At 38.3% G+C, this 16,904-nt stretch overlaps 1 protein-coding gene across 23 annotated transcripts in view; it reads right to left on the bottom strand.

Moving 5' to 3' along the window:
* Positions 1-16,904, bottom strand: part of FGGY (FGGY carbohydrate kinase domain containing) — a 439,267-nt gene that overhangs the window by 284,548 nt on the left and 137,815 nt on the right. For all 23 annotated transcript variants that reach the window (XR_008472954.2, XM_009001341.5, XM_002750883.5 and 20 more), the window contains one exon: positions 1,417-1,532. Coding sequence is in view for 22 of the 23 variants with exons in the window: in XM_009001341.5 (XP_008999589.2) it covers positions 1,417-1,532 (116 nt within the window). In the remaining variant the exon portion in view is untranslated. The remainder of the gene's footprint in view (positions 1-1,416; positions 1,533-16,904) is intronic.

Here is a 16,904-nt window from a genome sequence, read left to right as displayed (position 1 = left end):
GCAGTGAAATATAAAAATAATCAGAAAATCAAAGTTGAAGTTGTACCCAATTGCCAGAGATAATGCTAAAGTCAGTAAATGTCATTACAGATTTTAAAAGTAAAGAATAACAACCTGCTAGTAACAAACCTCTCAATATTTTAATCAAAAAGTCATTGAGATATGAAAATATGCCATGCCCTGTGTTAGGACAGGAAATACAAAGAGCTCACAGTCTAGTGAGGAATCAAGACACATATACAGATAATATATAAGCTAGTAAAGCTATTTTCAACATACCAGGGAATATTCAGCAAAAAATAACTAATTTTTTGAAGGGCATATACATTTTACAAACCACTTAAACAATGAGATAACTTGAAGCTGAAATTAGTGTTTCAGTAAAATACTGTTCCTTCTAGGTCCTCTCACTGGGAGAATTTCAATCCTGGCTTACCATTTCTTGATTCCATGCCTGGTTAAACAAGATTACTAATCTCTCTGATTCTCATCTGTAAACGTGTAACAGTGCTTTTGTCAGCAGTTGTGAGAAATATATAAAACAAGGTACATGAAAGCACTGAGAAATGTGCTTGGGACACAGAAGCTGTGCTTTACTACCCAAATAAAAGGCCTTAGTCTAAGACCCTAAGGCCTTAGTTAGGAACCACTGACTCATGTTCCATTTTCTGTCTCTAGATTTTCTAATTTTGACCTTTTTAGCTTAACTTTTACCTATTCATAGCCTTGTCTTGTCTTGTGAACCTACTTTATGAAATTATTTTCCTACCACTGACTGGAAGTAGTCCATAGATAGCCCTTCGAGTATGCTATTCTCAAGCTGCTCCTTTCAAATATCTTCCTTGGTCCAACTCAATTTCTTTTTCTTTTTCTTTTTTCCTTGAGACAGAGTTCCTCTCTGTCTGTTGCCCAGGCTGCAATGCAGTGGCACGATCTCAGCTCACTGCAACCTCCTCCACCTCCCAGGCTCAAGCAATCCTCCCACCTCAACCTCCAGAGTAGCTGAGACAACAGATATGTGCCACCAGTCCAGGCTAACATTTCTAACTTCTTTTGTAGAGACGGGGTTTTGCCATGTTGCCCAGGCTAGTTCCGAACTCCTGGGCTCAAGAAATCTGCCTGCCTCGGCTCTCAAATTGCTAGGATTAGAGGTATGAGCCAGTCCAATTTCTGATTCTATATTTCAGTGCAAATTTTCATAGCATATGTCTCCACTCAGTTCATATAAATCCTAAGGCAAGAGCCTATAAGTCATGGCATACCTGTCATAATTAACTTATATGTCTTGGAAAAACTGGACTTTATTCCTATATTTTCATGCATACAAAAATAAGAAACATACAAACCACAATAACAATAAACCAGCCAAGATACTCCAATGCACATAATCACTCTACAGTTGTTTTATTTTTTTACCTATTTTGCTGTAATTATCTGCAACGAAGTCTTCCAAACCAACCATTTTCCAGAAACTGTCGTCCCATCCTTTCTCTGCTGAGTAGGTCCACTTACACACCAGAGAGCAGAGAGACCTAAGAAAATAGGAGAGATATAGAACCAATAATATGCATGAGGTTTCCTTTATGTTTTGCAAAATACCCATCCAGATGTCTGCAGAGGTATTAAAGAAGTGGAATAAACCAATGTATATAATGACACATCCCTGCTTAGGTAAAAAGTCTACACAGATACCCGTTAATTATGGATAGTATCTGCCTTCACTTTCAAAAGTCTCAGCCCTGGCTGGGCAAGGTGGCACACACCTGTAATCCCAGCACTTTGGGAGGCTGAGGTAGGTGGATCACTTGAGGTCAGAAGTTCGAGACCAGCCTCACCAACATGGTGAAACCCTGTCTAATACAAAATTAGACACACATGGTGGCAGGCACCTGTAGTCCCAGCTACTTAGGAGGCTGAGGCAGGAGAATCACTTGAACCCAGGAGGCAGAGATTGCAGTGAGCCAAGATTGTGCCACTGTACTCCAGCCTCAGCAACAGGGTGAGACTATCTCAAAAAAAGAAAAAAAAAATTCTCAGTCCTTTATTTGGATCCTGATGAAGCAAACTGTATATGAATATTTGTATTTATATTTATATGACATTTGTGAGATAATTAGAAATTACAACCTTGCTATTTGATAAAAATTTAATTATTATGAAATTTTAGATATAATATTGGTAGTTGTGGTTTTGTTAATAAAATGCTCCTTATCATTTAGAGATACATACTGAAAATGTTTGTATAAGATGATATAGTGTCTGGAATGTGCTTTAAATAACATGAAAAAGGGAAGTAAATGGCATGTGGCTAAGGGCAGGATTGGTCATGGGTAGTTGTTGGGACTGAGTGATGGGTTCATAAGTGTTAATTATACTACTCTCTCTACATGTTCAAAAGTTTCTATGATAAAAAGTTTTTAAAGTGCTTGGTGGAGATAATAAATGACATGGTCATCCCAGTCTAAAAAAATATTTAATAGGAGAAAGATTTGAATGCTAGAAGATGTTTTCCTTTCCAGCTTCATTTATCATCAAGTCACCCTTAATATTCTATAGTGTAACAATAAAAAGTCATTTGCAGTTCTGTGAAGAAAGTCACATTCTTGCATACTTCAGAGCATTTGCCCTACCCACGTCTGTTGGGAAAGCTCATCACAGCTCTTCACTATGATAATTCAAACTCTTACTTTAGCCTGGGCTGAGACCCCAGTTCTAGGTTAGGCACTCCTCTTCCGATTTCCCAGAGCACGGAGTACATCTTCTACCATAGCCCTAATCACACTAGGTAAGTAACTGCTTCTTTATGTCATTCCTCTATAGTCCTATTGCCTTCTAATCTCTTCTCCATATTGTACTCAGGGCAAACTTTATAAAATAAAATCTTTTATATCAATCTCTGATTTAAGATCCTTCAATTGCTACTCACTAACTTCAGGACAAAGTGTGGTGCATAGCAGGGCTTAAAGGACCCTTTGTGATATGGCTGTGCCCATCTCCACAGTCACTCTGTTCAGGCCATTTCCACCCCCTTCTCACTCTGCAATACTGAATTATTTGGAGTTTGCTATATTGAGCCTTGATTTCCCATTTCCCTGTGCAATAAACCCTTTGCTTCATTCTTCCTGGAAGAGTCATCCCCATTATGCATCTAACTCTTAGTTAGCCTTCATGACTCAGCTCAGAGTGTCCTTTGTCAGGAAGGCCCAGTGAAGAGCAGACTGAGTGAAAACCTTCTTCCCAAGTTCCAGTCTGGACATACCCTTATCATAATTTACCACAGTAACTGTCTTTGCCCATTATTTTTACCATCTCTCCCACTAAACCAGCAACTCCATCAGCACAGAATCAGCCTTACTCTTCTGTGTATCACAAATACCTCATTTGCATTCAGGATTAAAATAAGCCACAATGAATATTGACTGAATGGAAACACTGAAGAATGAATGCTTTGTCCACCACATGGTAGGTAAATGGTAAAACTGGGAGCTCATGCAATTTTAAAGACAACCCAAAGGATAATAGTCTAGGTATATCTCATTCAGTCATTCACATAGATTCATGTATTCACTCACTCAATAAATGTTTAGCATTCATTTACTATGATCCTGGCACTAGGCTAGGACCCAGGAAACCAGTGGTATACAAAATATCTAGTCCTTTGCTGTCACAGAAGCTGGAAGTGTAACTGGGGAGACAGAAATTGATGAAACAATCACAGCTAAAATCATATACTAACAAATAGATATAAATACTCTGAAGGAAGTAGAAGGAGAAATGAAAGCTTTTGGCAGAAGAACCTGACATATCAGGTGGAAGATAGGGGAAGAAAATATCAAGGAGGTGTCCATACAAGAGGTAGCACTGAGTGAGGCCTTAATGTCTTTTGAAAGCCAACAAATGTCACTTATCATTAATGATTTTTTTTTAGATGTGGTCTAGATCACAGAACATACTGACCTATGCATGGCATGAATATACTGAAGGAATGCTAGCACCTATAGAAACATGCTAAATTGTTCACATTTTTCAGCAGTATATATTGTTAATAAATGGAGAAGGCAGCCCACCTATGTAACAAGTTCTGAAGAGTACACAATAGGCTAACACCTCCAGGCATGACATCTGAAATTCTAACTTTTCGGGAGGTCTGATAGCTCTCTGCCAAGAGTAATATTAGGGAGCAAAAGGTGGCATAGAAGGATTGTTTCCAATGATCCAATCACATAGGGTAACTCCTCAATCCCACATGCCCCTATTCTTATCTGTAGACTACTGTGCCTCTACTTTGACTTTTCCTTCCTTCTTAATGGATTATTACTCCTTTCTTTTTTTTTTTTTTTTTTTGTTTAAGTTTTTAGTGACTTTTTATTTCATTTATTTTACTTTAGGTGCAAATTATATCTGGCATTTCTTCCCATGTTATCCCTCCCCAGCCTCCCAACTCCCCGCTGTCTCTCCCCTACCCACCTCAATTGTCCCCAGTGTGTGGTGCTCCTCTCCTTGAGTCCACATGTTCTCATTGTTCAACACCCACCTATGAGTGAGAACATGTGGTGTTTGGCTTTCTGTTCTTGTGTCAGTTTGCTGAGGATGATGGTTTCCAGATTCATCCAAGTCCCTACAAATTACACGAACTCACTGTTTTTTATGGCTGCATGGTATTCCATGGTATATATGTACCACATTTTCTTTGTGCAGTCTATCATTGATGGGCATTTGGGTTGGTTCCAGGTCTTTGCTATTGTACACAAGGCTGCAATGAACATATGTATGCATGTATCTTTATAGTAGAATGATTTATAGTTCTTTGGGTATATACCCAGTAATGGGATTGCTGGGTCAAATGGAATTTCTATTTCTAGGTCCTCAAGAAATTGCCACACTGTCTTCCACACTGGTTGAACTACTTTATACTCCCACCAATAGTGTAAAAGTGTTCCTGTTTCTCCACATCCTCTCCAGCATCCGTTGTCTCCAGACTTTTTAGTGATCACCATTTTAACTGGCATAAGATGATATCTCAATGTGGTTTTGATTTGCATTTCTCTAATAACCAGTGATGATGAGCATTTTTTCATGTTTATTGGCCTCATATATGTCTTCTTTTGAAAAGTGTCTGTTCATATCCTTTGCCCACTTTTGAATGAGGTTGTTTTTTTCTTGTATATCTGTTTTCATTCTTTGTAGATTCTAGATATTAGCCCTTTGTCAGATGGGTAGACTGCAAAATTTTTTTCCCACTCTGTTGGTTGCCAGTTCACTCTAATGATATACTGAAGGAATATATACAGTTTCTTTTGCTGTACAGAAGCTCTGAATTTTAATTAGATACCATTTGCCTATCTTGGCTTTCATTGCCATTGCTTTTGGTGTTTTAGTCATGAAGTCCTTGCCTGTGCCTATGTCCTGGATGGTTTTGCCTAGGTTTTCTTCTAGTGTTTTTATGGCGTTAGGTTTTATGTTTAAATCTTTAATCCATCTGGAGTTAATTTTAGTGTAAGGTGACAGGTAGGGGTCCAGTTTCTGCTTTCTGCACATTGCTAGCCAGTTTTCCCAACACCATTTATTAAACATGGAGTCCTTTTCCCATTGCTTGTTTTTGTCAGGTCTGTCAAAGATCAGATGGTTGTAGATGTATAATGTTGCTTCTGGGGCCTCTGTTCTGTTCTGTTTGTTTATGGCTCTGTTTTGGTACTAGTACCATGCTGTTTTGATTACTGTAGCCTTGTAGTATAGTTTGAAGCCTGGCAGCATGATGCTTCTGGCTTTGTTCTTTTTGCTTAGGATTGTCTTGGCTATGTGGGCTCTCTTGTGAATCCATATGAAGTTTAAAGTGTTTTTTTCCAGTTCTGTGAAGAAGGTCATTGGTAGCTTGATGGGGATAGTGTTGAATCTATAGATTACTTTGGGCAGTATGGCCATTTTCATATTAATTCTTCCTAACCATGAGCATGGAATGTTTTTCCATCTGTTTGTGTCCTCTCTTATTTCCTTGAGCAGTGGTTTGTAGTTCTCTTTGAAGAGGTCCTTTACATCCTTTGTTAATTGTATTCCTATTTTATTCTCTTTGTAGCAATTATGAATGGGAGTTTGCTCTTGATTTGGCAGTTTGTCTGTTATCGGTATATAGGAATGCTTGTGATTTCTGCACATTGATTTTGTATCCTGAGACTGCTGAAGTTGCTTATCAGTTTGAGAAGATTTTGGGCTGAGATGATGGGGTCTTCTAGATATACAATCATGTCATCTGCAAATAGAGACAGCTTGACTTCCTCCTTTCCTAATTGAATACCCTTTATTTCTTTTTCTTGCCTGATTGCTCTGGCTAGAACTTCTAATACTATATTGAATAGGAGTGGTGAGAGAAGGTATCCTTGTCTAGTACCTGATTTCAAACGAAATTCTTCCAGCTTTTGCCCGTTCATGATATTGGCTGTAGGTTTCTCATAAATGGCTTTTATCATTTTATGATATGATCTGCTGATACCTACTTTATTGAGAGTTTTTAGCATGAAAGGCTGTTGAATTTTGTCAAAGGCCTTCTCTGCATCTATTGAAATAATCATGTGGTTTTTAACTTTGGTTCCATTTATGATGGATTAGGTTTATGGATTTGTGCATGTTGAACCAGCTTTGCATCCCTGGGATGAAGCCTACTTGATTGTTATGAATAAGCTTTTTGATGTGTTCTTGCAATCGATTTGCCAGCATTTTATTGAAGATTTTTGCTTCAGTGTTCATCATAGATATTGGTCTGAAGTTTTCTCCTTTCACCTCTACTTGTCTGCTTGGTAAACTCTAACTCATCCTTATAGTCCAGTTCCAATGTCAGCTCCTCTGTGAAAGTTTCTCTACAACCTCACGGTTCTCTCTCTTGAGGTACCATTGTAACTTTAAATTATTGCACTGTATTTCTCAACAACTGATAAAGGTTGAGTTCATGGCCCCAAGTCTTCATCTCTCCACATACCCACACTCTTTGCCATGTAACTTCATAGTACTATATCCTACTCTTCCTGTCCCCGACACTGTAGGCAGGGCTTCCTTTCCTACCTCAAGACTTCTGATTTTGTCACATGACTTAATTTAGCCAAAATAAAGAAGCAGAAGTAACTGGATGCCAGTTCCTAGTTTAAGCCTCGAGAGATTCTGTGTGTTTCTGCTTGTTGTCTCATACCTCTGGCACTGCCACAAGATCATTCTAGACTAGTCCACCCGTCCCATGAGGAGGATAAGAGAAACATGGAGCAGGGCAATAACCAGCTGAGTTCAATCTGGATCAGATACCCCAGGATGTCTTGGATCAACTTGGATCAGTCAGCCAAGACCCCAGTGAGTGAGTCCATCTGAGACCAGAAGAATCACTCAGCACAGCACAGGCTAACTGAGTTGTTCATGAGTCAAATAAATGATTACTGTTATAAACTAACAAGGATTGGTTGTGATTCATAATACAGCAATAGTTAAAAAACTCAACACTTCACAGCATAACTCAGCTTTTCCAAGGAGATTTTTTTTCCCCCAATAAAGGGAAAGTTAGGGATGTCTTGGTCTTTACAAGAAGTTAAAATAAGAGAGTATGCCTGGAGTGAAGATCACTACAGAAGTTTTATGTTTACAGATGCCTCTGGCAACTGCCTCCTTCATCAGGATTATTCAAACAACATTAGGGTCCAATTCATTGATTCTCTTTAAATCAAACTGGTGGGTAATATAGATATAGGGCAGAACTGGTAAAGTGTAGTGAGTACAACTGAAGCCACATGTTCTCCAAAACTCTCCAGGAGAGAGAGAAAATGTAGGACTTTGTTTATATTGTTAGTGGGTAAAGGCAAGGTACTAGTAGCAGAACAAAGGGCTTATCCCTCCCTGAGGCTTCTATTAAGACCAGTTTTGATATTTCCTGATGTGTTTTAGTGGGCAAATTGCCCTCTTTGGATAACTATTCACCTTTAGGCAAGTTGTACCTACTAGTCAACCCTACCCAAAGGTCTGTAAAATCAGAATTAGAGATAGGGGCCTTACAAAGTCGGGGCTACACTGGCAGTCTGAGTTGCTTCTAAGATTGGCAGCCAGAGAGAAGTGCTGCTTTCACCAAGGGTGCTCTAAGAGGAAAGAAGGAGCCACTCACTGTTGGCTGTTTGATTCACTACCAGCCCAAATGGCAGGGCAGGAACTGCTGTAACTTTCACTGCTTTCAGATTTGTTAATGCAGAATAGATTCTAAAAACCGATATGAAAGTCAAAATAGCATTTATCAATGAGCAGGCAAAACAAAAACAGTAACTAACTTAATGGAACTAGTTCACCTGAGAGATCACATAGAACATCTATAAAAGGCAAGTCCCACTGAAGTAAAAATGATAAAAAATATGGTAAAATATTTCAATGATGAAAACAATGAGAAATCAGAAGAGTGCAAAAAATACTTTCTGGAAGTATAAACACTGGTTTTAAGTTTAAATTTAAAGTTTAAAATTTCCACAAAAGAACTAAAAAGTCACTGACACTGATGAAAATCAAATTAATGATCTGGAGGACCAGGTAAATGAAATATCTCACTACAAGTAGCAAAGATACCAGGAGACTGAAATAATGATGGAAGAGATAAGAGGCTTGGAGGACAGATTCCAGCAGCCTAACATGAGAATAACAGAAATTCCAGAACAGATTTTTTTAAGAGAGAGAGAAGGGAAAAAAACAAAGAAAAGAACAGATGAGGGAGATATTATAATTAAATGAATACAGTGGTAGGTATTTTATTATACTGAACTGAAGTAAGAGTTAAGCCCACAGATTAAAAGTCTCATTAAGACCAGGAAGTAAATCCAGGAAACACTTGAATTTCAAGAGTAAACAGAAAATTATACAAGCTTCCAGACAGAAAGAATGGATTACTTAAAAAGGATTCAGACAAGCTAAAGTTGTAATTCTCATCTACAACTCTGGAATGTAGAAGAAACTAGAATAATGTACAAACCATTAAGAGAAGCAGAGTAAAGAATCCTACACCCAGACAAAATATTATTCAGCTGTCAGGGGGAAAAGAAAAACATTTTCAACACACAGGTATTTAAAAAGTAAACTTCCCATAAGCACTCTATGAGGACAATAGTTGAGAAAGAGCACAACCAAATAACAATTGATTTGGAGCAGCTTTCTCAATATGGTAGAAATCAAAGACTAGTTGTGTGTGTCTTTCATGCATGTATGTACATGTATGCATGTATGTGCATAATATACTTAAACACATACATATATGCATAAAATACACGCATACACATATTTAAATCTAAGTGGATAATAGTAGTGTAAGCAGGAATGTGTAATGTTGAGTTCCTTAAAATGCAATAGGCATACTATTCTACCTAAGAAAATCCCCAAAACACAAAAAACATAGTAACAGCCTGGAATTGAAAATAAATATTAAGTAAGCAAATATTAAGAGACTAGAGAAGGGGTACACAGAAAAAGTTTCTTGAAATACATTACATGTTTAGGCAGAACATAAGCTTATTGTTGCTTGCAAGGAATAAGAATGTAACCACTAGTGGAAACAAAAACTTAGTAGAACTCTCAGAGTAACAAGGAATAAAAGGGAATAAAGACAAAATTAACAAGCCAATGAAACCAATAAATTACACAAAAGAAAAAGAAAAGGGAATAAGGAGTGATGTAATGTAAATAGAAAACAAAATAAGATAGAGGAAATAAAGTCAATTATCTTAGTATTTCGTCAAATGTGAATGGGCTGAATTCCACAACCAGTTAAAAGAATAATCTTACTGTGGTTAAATTAAGCTAAACTTTGTTTATAATTTAGATTTTTTAAAATGTGATACAGTTTTTTCTCTAAAATGTTCTACCAAAAAATAAATACAAAAAAAATATTTTGATGACAATATAAGTATCGAAGTAGAATCAAGATTAAAAATGTTAAACAAGGAAAAGAAGAATATTTCATGATGTCAAAATGGTCCATCCGAGAAAACTACCATTCATAATATTTTATAAACCAAACAATGAAGTAGGAAATACAGGAAACAAGAGCTTCTAAAATTTAAAAAGCATTTGAAAAAAGACAATTCTATTTAAAGATTTTATTGTATTTCAGAATGTGAAACATGTAAACTATTAAAGTAATAACAGCCATTATTATTGCTAATGAGGAATTAAAGGGTATTAATACAATCAACAAACTCAATTCTATATATTCACATAGGAGGAGGGAGAAGAATATTTTATAATTCAAGCAGAAACTATATTGGTTAAAGATACCAAATGGAAACATGAATGTAATGGAGTGAAGAGTATCAGAACTGCTAAATATGTGAGTAAATATAAGCAACATAAATTTTTCATTTTTAAATTTCCTTAAAAAATAATTGACCTTACATCTTTTTACAATCCAACCTATGAACAAAACATATGACAATAATAGCACAAAACACAGGAAGATATGAAAGTATATTTTACATAACGAGGCATAAAATTATTTTAAGGTTGACTGTGAAAAGTGAAAGATGCATATTAAAAACTGGCAAAAAAAGAGGTAAAACTAGAATAAATTTTTGGAGATAAAATGGAATACTAAAAAGTATATAAGTAATCTGGAGAAGACTGGAAAAGGGAAGAATTATATAGAATATATGGAACACAGAAAAAGAAAATAGATTAAAACCCATCCATTAAATGTAAATGACCTAAAATCTCTAATGCAAAGGCAGAGATCATAAAACTGAATAAAAATAAAACCCAACTATATGGAATTTAAAAGAAACTTATTCTATTTTTCAGAGAGGTCTTACTGTGTTGCACAGACTGGGGTGCACTGGCCTGATCAGAGCTCACTGCAGCCTTTAACTCCTGAGCTTAAGGAATCCTCCCACCTCAGCCTCCTGAGTAGCAGAGAATATAAGCACATACCACCACGCCCAGATAATTTTTTCTTTTTTTATTTTTCGGAGTTGGGGGTCTCACTATGTTGCTAAGGCTAGTCTCTATCTCCTGGCCTCAAGCAATCCTCCTGCTTCAATTTTGTGAGTAGCTGGAATTATAAGTGTGAGGTGAGCTATAACGCCTGGGTAAAGAAAAAACAAAACAACAAAAATAAAACTTATTTTCAATATAAAAACACAAGATAAATTAAAAAGTAAAAAAATGCAAAAATATGGCATGCAGATGCTAATAATTAATAAGCTGAGGTGGCTATATTAATATCAAAGTAGACTTCAGAACAAGAAATGCTACCAGGAATAAAGAAGTACATTACATATTGAGAAAGGGGTCAATTCACAAAACAGACTTAGATTCAAGAAGAAATCATAATTTTTAGAATGGCTACTTTAACTTAGCTAAACTTAGATCTTTTTCCCTTTTTGTTTTGGCCTCGCACTAGTAAACATGTCATGCAAAAACTGTATATGAAATCAAGGATTCATGATAGACCATGGTCACCTAAAGCTTCTCTTGTTTTATAGATTTGCCTGAAATTCTGGTGGTCTCAGCAGCCCTTGGTGATGAAAGGAAGTGGTGGACTGAAGGAGTCCAGAACCATGGACTATTTTAGGCATGAGTGTGTATGAGTGGAGAAGACCAGGCACTGAATGATCTATCTCATTATCATAAAAGAATGTTATTATTTTATTTTGTTTGATTTCTTGATGCTCTATATGGCCTTCTGGAAATTTCAGTATATAAGGTCAGGCCACAACCTCCCAGAGCAGGGTCCATATCTGCTTTATTCATCCAATTATAACAATCCCAAGCACAGTGCTACTCTGGCAAATTTTGAGAGCTCAATACATGTTTCTTAAGTGAATGAATAAAAACCTTCAGATCTCAGTTATAGAAGGAAGCTTTCAGGTTCCTAATCACTTTTTAATTGCTTCTATTATAAAGCCTAGATCTTTAGATACTGCTCTGTGTGCAGGCGGGAGAAGAGACAAAAGTTAGATTCCTGGAGCGGCCAGAGGCAGCAGTAAGTAGAGCACTGGGTGCCTTGCATAGACTATCCACCTCAGTGGAAGCAGGACAGCTTTCTGACAATGCTCTCCTGGTTTTGCCTACCCCACATTCCTCCCATCACCTACTGCCCAAGACACAAAAACATGCCAGATCTCTAGCAGACCTTCTTTCCTATTTCAAAAAGTACGAAAACAAAAAGAGGCTTCTGGTTAAAGATGCCACATTGACTACACATGTTAACCTCTGCGCCCTTTAAAAATTCCAACAAAATGGCTGTACAAGAAGGTTTCAAAGAGGCAAAAACCCACAATGAGAACAGGATAGAAGACGACAGCATCGAAAATATAAAATCTAAAAGCCAAAAAACATGGTAGTAGTAACTCTCTTGGTAGACTTGAGAAAGATAAAACCTAAATAGCAGCAGCAAAAACCCAGAAGCAAAATGATTACCTTCCAGAGACCCCAAAAGTTCAGTGGGTGGTGGCACTCACCACTCATAAAAGTGGGGATAAAAGTGAGGCTAAAAACAGCAGGATGAGGCCATGTGCAGTAGCCGACGCCTGTAATTCCAGCACTTTGGGAGGCCAAGGCGGGCAGATCATGAGGTCAAGAGATTGAGATCATCTTGCCCAACATGGTGAAACCCCGTCTCTACTAAAAATACAAACATTAGCCAGGTGTTGGTGTGCACCTGTAGTCCCAGCTACTTGGGAGTCTGAGGTGGAGAATCACTTGACCCTGGGAGGCGGAGGTTGCAGTGAGCCAAAACTGCACTACTGCACTCCAGCCTGACAACAGAGCAAGACTCCATCTCCAAAAACAACAACAACAACAACAAAAAAAACACGGCATAATGGTTCAAAAAGTATGTTCAGGAAGTAATTAGATCCCATGTGACCTTACTATGAGCAACCAGGGTACTACTTCTCCCACAGCATAGAATAGGACTAAGGTCCACTGTATTAATCCATTTTCATGCTGCTCATAAAGACATGCCTGAGACTGGGTAATTCATAAAGAAAGAAAAAGAGGTTTAATGAACGCACAGTTCCAAGTGGCTGGGTAGGCCCCACAATCATGGAGGAAGGTGAAAGGCACACCTTACATGGCAGCAGACAAGAGAGAATGAGAACCAAGCGAAAGGGGTTTCCCGTTATAAAACCATCAGATCTCATGAGACTTATTCACTACTATAAGAATCATGCCCCCATGATTCAATTATTTCCCCCTGACTCCCTCCCATAACACATGGAAATTACCAGAGCTATAATTCAAGATGAGTTTGGGTGGGGACACAGCCAAACCATATCATCTGACCTCAGAGAGGGTGGGGTAAAAGGCCCAGGTAATGGTAGAATATCTTGGCAAAAACAGACTGATTCAGTATCTGCTTTTTTTTCAGGCCAGCCCTCAAGTTCCTTTTCCCAACTCAGCTCCCGGAGCTCTGGCTGCTAGGTTCACACCCTGAGGATTTATTTTTGGGGAATATGACCAGAAAAAAGAAAAAATATAAAGCTAATTGGGCGAGCAGAAAGTATAGAGAAAATAGCCCAGCCAGGTCACTCTAACCTTAGGAGGATTAAAATGAAGGACTATAAGTAAAGCTCATTTGTTATGATAAATAAGTGGTAGCTACTATAATCAGCATCTTTATTTTTATCACCTTAATTTTCAATCAGGAAATAGTTACTAAAGGTATTTCCATACACACACACACACACACACACACACACACATACCAGAGTTTTCCTAGGCAGGTAAGAGCCTCCAGACTCTATCAGAAACAAAGCAAAAGGGTCACCAAAATCCCAGCCAGAGACCATGAAGCAGCCTCAGCACAAACAAGAAGAACTTTTTATTCTCCGCTTTCACTCAGAGCAAGACGCACATCAAAAGCACATGCCTGCTGAGTTCCAGCGGCCTGATCATTCTCATGCATTTCTCTACCAAGATTTTATAAAAATGAAGTCGGCACTGCTGCATTATTTATAGGCAGCTCACTGTACTGACATTGCCAGGCCCCCACTTTCAAGGGAAACCTTTTGTTCTCTTCTGAGGGAAGTCTGAACATGGAGAGTCTCAATTGAACCAGCTAGTAAAAAACAGAATAATTAGAGCTGAGAGTGGGGATAAATTATCAAGATATTCCTGGCTGCAGCCTTTGGTACATCATAGGCCTCTGATGGCTCTGATTTTCTAAGCCATGCAACAGACTGAATTACCAGCCCTGAAGATACAGCGCTTGGGGAGATAAAATGATTTGGACTGGATTGCTAATTGTATCAACAAAGAGACCAAGAGGGCCTTAATTTCTGAAGAAATACCACTGCACCAATTGGAATGGCTTCTGTTAAAGAGCTGTCAGATTTCAGGCCTGTGACTATTGGCTCTGCACTTCATCAAGACTTGCTGACAGGCCCTTGACAGGCCGAAATAATATATGCAATGATGCAACACAGGGCAATATTAAATTGCCTTTTCAGTTAGACTTGCTGATAACATGATTCAAACGTGGCCATGACAATATGGGGAGCATGAAAGAACCGAATAAATAATCAAGTTGAGGGAATTTTCCCATGCCCCCAAAAGAAAGAGATCTAAGAGTCAGAAAACAAGACATCTTAAAGTCACCACCAAAATATTCCAAGATTGTAATGAAGCCCCTGTATTCACAAATTTTGATCTGCCCCCTAAAAAATCAGGATGGTACTAATTAGAGGCAATATGCGAGAAAGGAGAAAAATGAGGGAGGAAAGGAAAGAAAACAATTGACAGCTTATTTAGTCACTATTATACGCCAGGCCAGTATGCATAGGAATTTTATGTGGGTTACTGAATGTCACAACAAACTTGTGAGGGTATAATTATTAGTATTTCCATTTGACAGAAGAGAATATTGAGGCTCAGTAGGTTGAGTAAGTCATTGGAGATTGTATCATTAGGAAAGAGCAGGACAGAAATTCAAAACCTGCCCTGATCAATTAAAAGTCTATGCTTGGCCGGGCGCAGTGGCTGAAGCCTGTAATCCCAGCACTTTGGGATGCCGAGGCGGGCGGATCACGAGGTCAAGAGATCAAGACCATCCTGGTCAACATGGTGAAACCCCGTCTCTACTAAAAATACAAAAAAATTAGCTGGGCATGGTGGCGTGTGCCTGTAATCCCAGCTACTCAGGAGGCTGAGGGGAGAATTGCCTGATCCCAGGAGGTGGAGATTGCGGTGAGCCAAGATCGCGCCATTGCACTCCAGCCTGGGTAACAAGAGCGAAACTCCATCTCAAAAAAAAAAAAAAAAAAATCTATGCTTATTAACTACATGCTTATTCAGGCCCGCTCAGGGGAAGATATTTATAAAACATTGCAAAGGCCAGTTACTCCAAGTGAAAAAGTACAGTAATTTTGAGGTATTTGATTTCTCATGTTTATCTTGTCTGTTATCTCCTTCTTAATAAAGGAAAATATGAAAATAAAACAGATGGAAGAGCTCAAGAAACATAGAGCTGTAGGAAGCATAGAGGTAGCTGCCTTAGGTTTGCTATGAAGATGTTCTGGTAAAAAAGGGTGTTCAGGAGATGTGTGCCATAAGCAAGGACATAGGGACAACAATGAGATGTTCTCTCAAGATGGGAAAATGAAGTCTGGTTTTGAGAGTTCAGTAAAGTCAATCCATAATGAGCAAGAGTAAAATATCCAAAATTATAAAAACAAAAACAAAACAATGACAAAAAAGAATGGCTTCCAGAACATTCAGAGCTCACAGGAACCATACTGAAGGTATTCAGATGGTTAAAGAAAGAATGTGTCAGTTAGTTAGGAGGATGATTATGCTGCAGGAGACCAGAGAAAGAGGAAGAAGCAGAAGTGGAAGCAGAGCCAGGTGCCAGCAGGGAGGGGGAGGACTGCACCAGGTGGAAAGAACTACATGTGCACAGGGCTGGGAGTGAGGCAGCATACAGACACATACGTCTCAGCAAGAGCCTTGCTGTGCATACCTCAGAAGCTGAGTGTTGCCCCAGCATGAAGAAAAGGATCAAAAGAGCCATTTATTTCCCTACTCCCTCTTTCTCTTTCTCCCTCCAAAAATATTTAGTAAGCTCTTACTATGTACCAGGCACAGATATTATCTCTTCCCTCGTGGAGCTTGGAGTCTAGTAAAAGAGAAAAATCCATGAAGAGCTCTCTCTAAAAATTACTAGGAAGGATAGGTATAACGGATTACTATGAAGGATAAGTAAATATTATAGGCTATCCATAGAGCTTATGGTATCAAACTGACATGTAAAAAGATAGGGAGAGATCTATTAAAAGATACAAAATTACAGCTAGATAGGAGGAATAAATTCTAGTGTTCTATACCAGCAGTCCCCCACCTTTTAGACACTAGGGACCAGTTTCATGGAAGACGATTTTTCCTTGGGTGGGGAATCAGGAGGATGGTTTCAGGATGAAACTGTGCCACCTCAGACCATCAAACATTAGATTCTCATAAGGAGCATGCAACCTAGACCCCTTGCGTGCACAGTATATTGGTACTAAGACCTATTCCCAATCATAACTATTTCCCAGTGCCACTCAGAAGAGATAGAAACATATGTACCTATCTCAGTCTGACTCAGATAGGAAAACCTTTCTAAATATTTTACAAGCTTCAATATTAAAATACCTCTTCCAGCGTCAACTCATTTTGGCCTATCCAATTATGGGACAACACAGCATGTATCAATAAGGACAGACAGTGATGTCTATATAATCCTTATCTTCCAATATTCTTCAATCTTAATGGCATCCCTGACTTGCCATTTGTTAAGTTTAGCACTGAGGTGACCCAAAGTTATCTAAAGTGTGCATAACTGTAAGCTTGGAATCTAGTGCTACAGACAAGAAATAAGTGAAAAATAGCAAAGCTATTCTAAAGCCACTTGGTAGGGGGTGGCGAAC

Source organism: Callithrix jacchus, chromosome 7 (assembly GCF_049354715.1).
Source record: "Callithrix jacchus isolate 240 chromosome 7, calJac240_pri, whole genome shotgun sequence".
Classification (NCBI taxonomy): domain Eukaryota; kingdom Metazoa; phylum Chordata; class Mammalia; order Primates; family Cebidae; genus Callithrix; species Callithrix jacchus.
Note: the sequence above shows the minus strand (reverse complement) of the source record. Positions and strands in the feature narration are given on the sequence as shown.